The sequence below is a fragment of the Rutidosis leptorrhynchoides genome, chromosome 8 (assembly GCF_046630445.1).
Source record: "Rutidosis leptorrhynchoides isolate AG116_Rl617_1_P2 chromosome 8, CSIRO_AGI_Rlap_v1, whole genome shotgun sequence".
In the NCBI taxonomy this organism is placed as follows: Eukaryota; Viridiplantae; Streptophyta; class Magnoliopsida; order Asterales; family Asteraceae; genus Rutidosis; species Rutidosis leptorrhynchoides.
Window position 1 is genome coordinate 142,292,865 of NC_092340.1, and position 3,781 is coordinate 142,296,645.

The 3,781-nt window shown below is 37.5% G+C and overlaps 1 protein-coding gene across 1 annotated transcript; it reads left to right on the forward strand.

Annotated features, from left to right (window-relative positions):
* The first annotated feature begins 1,501 nt into the window (after positions 1-1,501).
* Positions 1,502-2,914, forward strand: LOC139862987 (UPF0548 protein At2g17695). The gene is made up of 4 exons (XM_071851643.1): positions 1,502-1,743; positions 1,843-2,019; positions 2,122-2,317; positions 2,436-2,914. The coding sequence occupies exons 1-4, from the start codon at positions 1,685-1,687 to the stop codon at positions 2,616-2,618; spliced, it is 615 nt and encodes a 204-aa protein (XP_071707744.1). The 5' UTR covers positions 1,502-1,684; the 3' UTR covers positions 2,619-2,914.
* The last annotated feature ends 867 nt before the right edge of the window (positions 2,915-3,781 follow it).

The following is a 3,781-nucleotide window of genomic DNA, read 5'->3' on the forward strand; positions in this document are numbered from 1 at the left end:
GCGGGTTAATGGAGGACGGTGACTCAAATCACTCTCCCCCATTAACCACTTGGCAGAACATTATTTTTTCAGGTTCTCAGATCGAAGATGCACAGGTTCCCTTTAAGAGCTCTTTCACTAAATCAATCGGGGATGGCGGCGACACCTTATTTTGGCAGGAACACTTGATAGGAGACGACAAGTTGTGTAATTTGTTTCCTAGACTTTTCAGGCTTGAGAAATCAAAAGGCGTTTCAATCAAAGACAAAATGGTTCGAGTGGATACAGAGTTAATTTGGTTATGGGATTGGTCACGTGTGCCAACAGGAAGAACCGCAGGTGAATTAAATGCGTTGATACAGCTTCTTGCTTCGGCTCCAGTTTTAACAGCGGGCAGCGACACTTGGCGTTGGTGCTATAATTCGAACGGTTTATTCACGGTCCATAAACTAGCTAGTATGATCGACGAACAGGTATTAGGCCAATTCTCTTCTCAAAGGACGTGCAGAAATCAGCTAATCCCAAAAAAGGTCGAGATCTTTACCTGGCGAACTTTAAAGAAAATATTACCGGTACGTCTTGAACTAGATAAAAGAGGTGTGGATCTTCATAGTGTTAGATGCCATATTTGCGATGACGAATTAGAATCTGTGGAACATGCAATTTTCCAATGTGCGCGCGCTCGAGAAGTGTGGATAAAAGTGTATAACTGGTGGGGTATGGGAATTTTTTGGTGTTCTAACCTTACGGACCTGTTAGGTGATGGAGGTGGTATAAGCATGTCGAGCTTTGGGAAATCTATATGGCAAGCAATGAAGTGGGTGTGTGCGTATCATATATGGAAAATCAGGAACAATTCAGTTTTTAAAGGGAAGGATTGGAATACTCCATTGGCGGTAAACGAGATACAAGTCCTTTCATTCGAGTGGATCTCTAAAAGAGCAAAAGGCATCGCGATAGATTGTCTTGATAGGTTAGCGAACCCGTCTAGGTTTCTTAGCTTATGATGAGTTGATAGCTCTTGTATGTAATTGTAGTTCTATTTGTGTGTTTGTAAGAAGGTTGCTCCCCTCGCAACCAAGCTTTTCGTGCTCTGAGCTGCAGGTACCGACCATTGTGGTGCCATAGCTCCTCATGTTTCTTTTGAGTGGTTTTATATATTGTTGCTTTTCAAAAAAAAAATAATTGTTTAAAATTGTTCAAAAACTATAAAGTTCTAATTTAAATTCATGTTAAAATGTTGAATAAGTTTGACTTTGACCGACTTTAATTAATAAATTCAATTTTGACCAATGAATTGACGTTGATATATTAATTAAACAGATTTTAGAAAATCGGGACGGATTACTCTTAAATATGATTAATCGGGGATTAATTGACGAGTAATCGAATTTTTTACAACATTGCTACAGAGTACTATGTTTCGAATAAAAAAAAGTAATCTTTACTTTTTAACATTAATAGAATTAGAAAATAGAAAATACAATTAGAAAGGCCACTTGTGGACTATCCAATCCAACGGGAGTTAAAAAACCAGTTAGATCCGATTGACTCCAATTAAACCCGATGCGACCCGACCACTGCAGTTCATTCGACAGTCTAAATTAGATCCCTCCTTTATCAGTTTACCTGCAATTGCAACAGTCGTATTTGTTTGCTCGATTAATGCTATCAAAATTGAAATTTGAATCGTAATCATTCGATTATGGTGTTCTTATCTTGGACTCGTCCTACACCTAAAGACCAAAAAGATTGCATCAACAAGTAAGCTTCATTCCATCTTTCTATTAATTCGATTTTACTCTGTAAATTTTCAATAACAGCCCTAATTTCAGCTGTTGGGACTTTATACATATGCATCAGGTCAGGTACTTTTAATTATGACAGTAAATACAGAGGAGTTACTGCAAAGCCATTATCTATGCTTAAAGAAGATAAAGAGCTTTCAAAAGATGGATTTTTGATTAATCATTCTAAAATATTGGTGGGGTCAGGCTCTGATGCTTATGAAAAAGGGAAAACTGCTCTCCAAACATGGAGGTTTGTTTACATATTTCCCTACAAATATTTTAGGCTAAACTAAGTAGAACTGCTAGGTCAATGACAATTTGGTCTGAGGGTTGTTGTTTTGTTGTTTGATAGGCATTTTGGATTGAGTTGGGCATTTGTTGATCCAAAGACACCAATTGAAAAAGGGGTGAAGTTTTGTGTTTGTGTGAAGGAGTTTGTACCGTGGCTTAGGATGCCTTTGCAGATTATTTATGCTAACGAAACTAGAAGCAATAAAACGTCTGCGTCTTTTGGTTTTGGTGGAGGCACTCTTGGAGGACACTTACTGGTTTGTGCTTCCCCTTTTTGATATGTTTTCGTATTTATTTATTATTATTGTTAAAATTAAATTTAAAATTGCTATGAATTCTGATACAATTTACTCATTGAGGTTTTGTTAATAACAGTCTGGAGAAGAGCGGTTTTCAGTTGAGATGGATGGAGACAAACAAGTTTGGTACGAAATACTTTCGATTTCAAAACCAGCACATCCTCTATCTGTTATTGGGTATCCATATGTATTTCTTAGGCAAAAATATTTTGCTCACCAATCAAGTGATGCAGTTAGAAAATTTGTGTCCTCTAAGTAAACACCACAACATTCTGCTTTTTCATGTTCACGGTCAATCAATCGTATTGCTCTTTCCTTTTATATTACTCTGGGCTTGAGTATCTACTTTTAGCCCTAAGGGGTTTATACAACCTATTGGCAACTGCACTTAGGATCCTAACACACTGAGAAAATTATAATATTGTATGCAGTCCATCATGAACCATCCAATATAGCCTATAGTGGTTGGGTCCTGCTATCCTCACAAAAGGCTTCATGTTCAAACCTCGCTAGCTAGGGTGGCCAGCCGGAAAAAGTCACGGGATAGCCTAGTTGGGCTTTGTACATTTGAGTAAAAATATTAGTTTTTTCTGGATAGTATGTACAAGGAAACCTTATCCATTTTTACCTGTTTTAATGCGGGCCATCATGACATAATCACATTAATAAAGAGATGAAGAGGTTACTTCAAATCGGTTTTAACAAGAGCAATACTTCCATCTATGATTTCTAATTTATACGGCGTTTTTTTTTTTTTTTTTTGGAAAAGCAAGGCCCCAAAGTGAAGTTGGTGGTGATTAAACTTGAGTCTCCTTTGAAGATTCTCAAGCATTCAACCACTCAACAACCCCTTTGGGGTTTCTAATTTATACGGAGTACATTCATGTCTATCGTTGTTTCCTTGCCTTCTCTGTTTATAGTAGCATGGTAACAACTAAAAAAATAAATCTACATCTGCATACAAATATACAAATAACTACACCATCCAAGAGACCAATCTACCCTTTCTCGAACCAGTATGAACATGAAAGCTACAACGTATTATGTCACACCCATCTTCCGTTCGTGTCTTCTAACCCACGTCGTGGTTCGCCCTTTTAGATTGTATGAACGACATGCTCACCAATTCTTGGATGCAATGGCATGTTGTCTTTTTAACACAAGAGGTTAGATCAACTTGTTTTTGAAGACACGATGTTTAAATCTAACTAATATCAAAATCATCTACATTGTTGGACAACTAAAACCGAACCACTAATATCAAACTCACTAGAAGCCAAGAAATCACCTAGTACACCAAGCTCAGGGCATTCCTCCGCTGATTCTGGTAGTTATTAGAGAGTCACCTCTGCTACTTTTTCCTACAATAAACATTGAGTATGTCTCCGCCATGTCTCTCAATATCATTCCCGTTTGTGCTCC

What these genes read in the sequence shown, in the direction of transcription:
- LOC139862987 (XM_071851643.1), top strand. Translation starts at nt 1,685, where the DNA reads ATGGTGTTCTTATCTTGGACTCGTCCTACACCTAAAGACCAAAAAGAT. An exon ending in CAAAAAGATTGCATCAACAA is followed by an intron (nt 1,744 to 1,842) that starts GTAAGCTTCATT and finishes CATATGCATCAG; the next exon opens with GTCAGGTACTTTTAATTATG. An exon ending in CTCTTGGAGGACACTTACTG is followed by an intron (nt 2,318 to 2,435) that starts GTTTGTGCTTCC and finishes TGTTAATAACAG; the next exon opens with TCTGGAGAAGAGCGGTTTTC.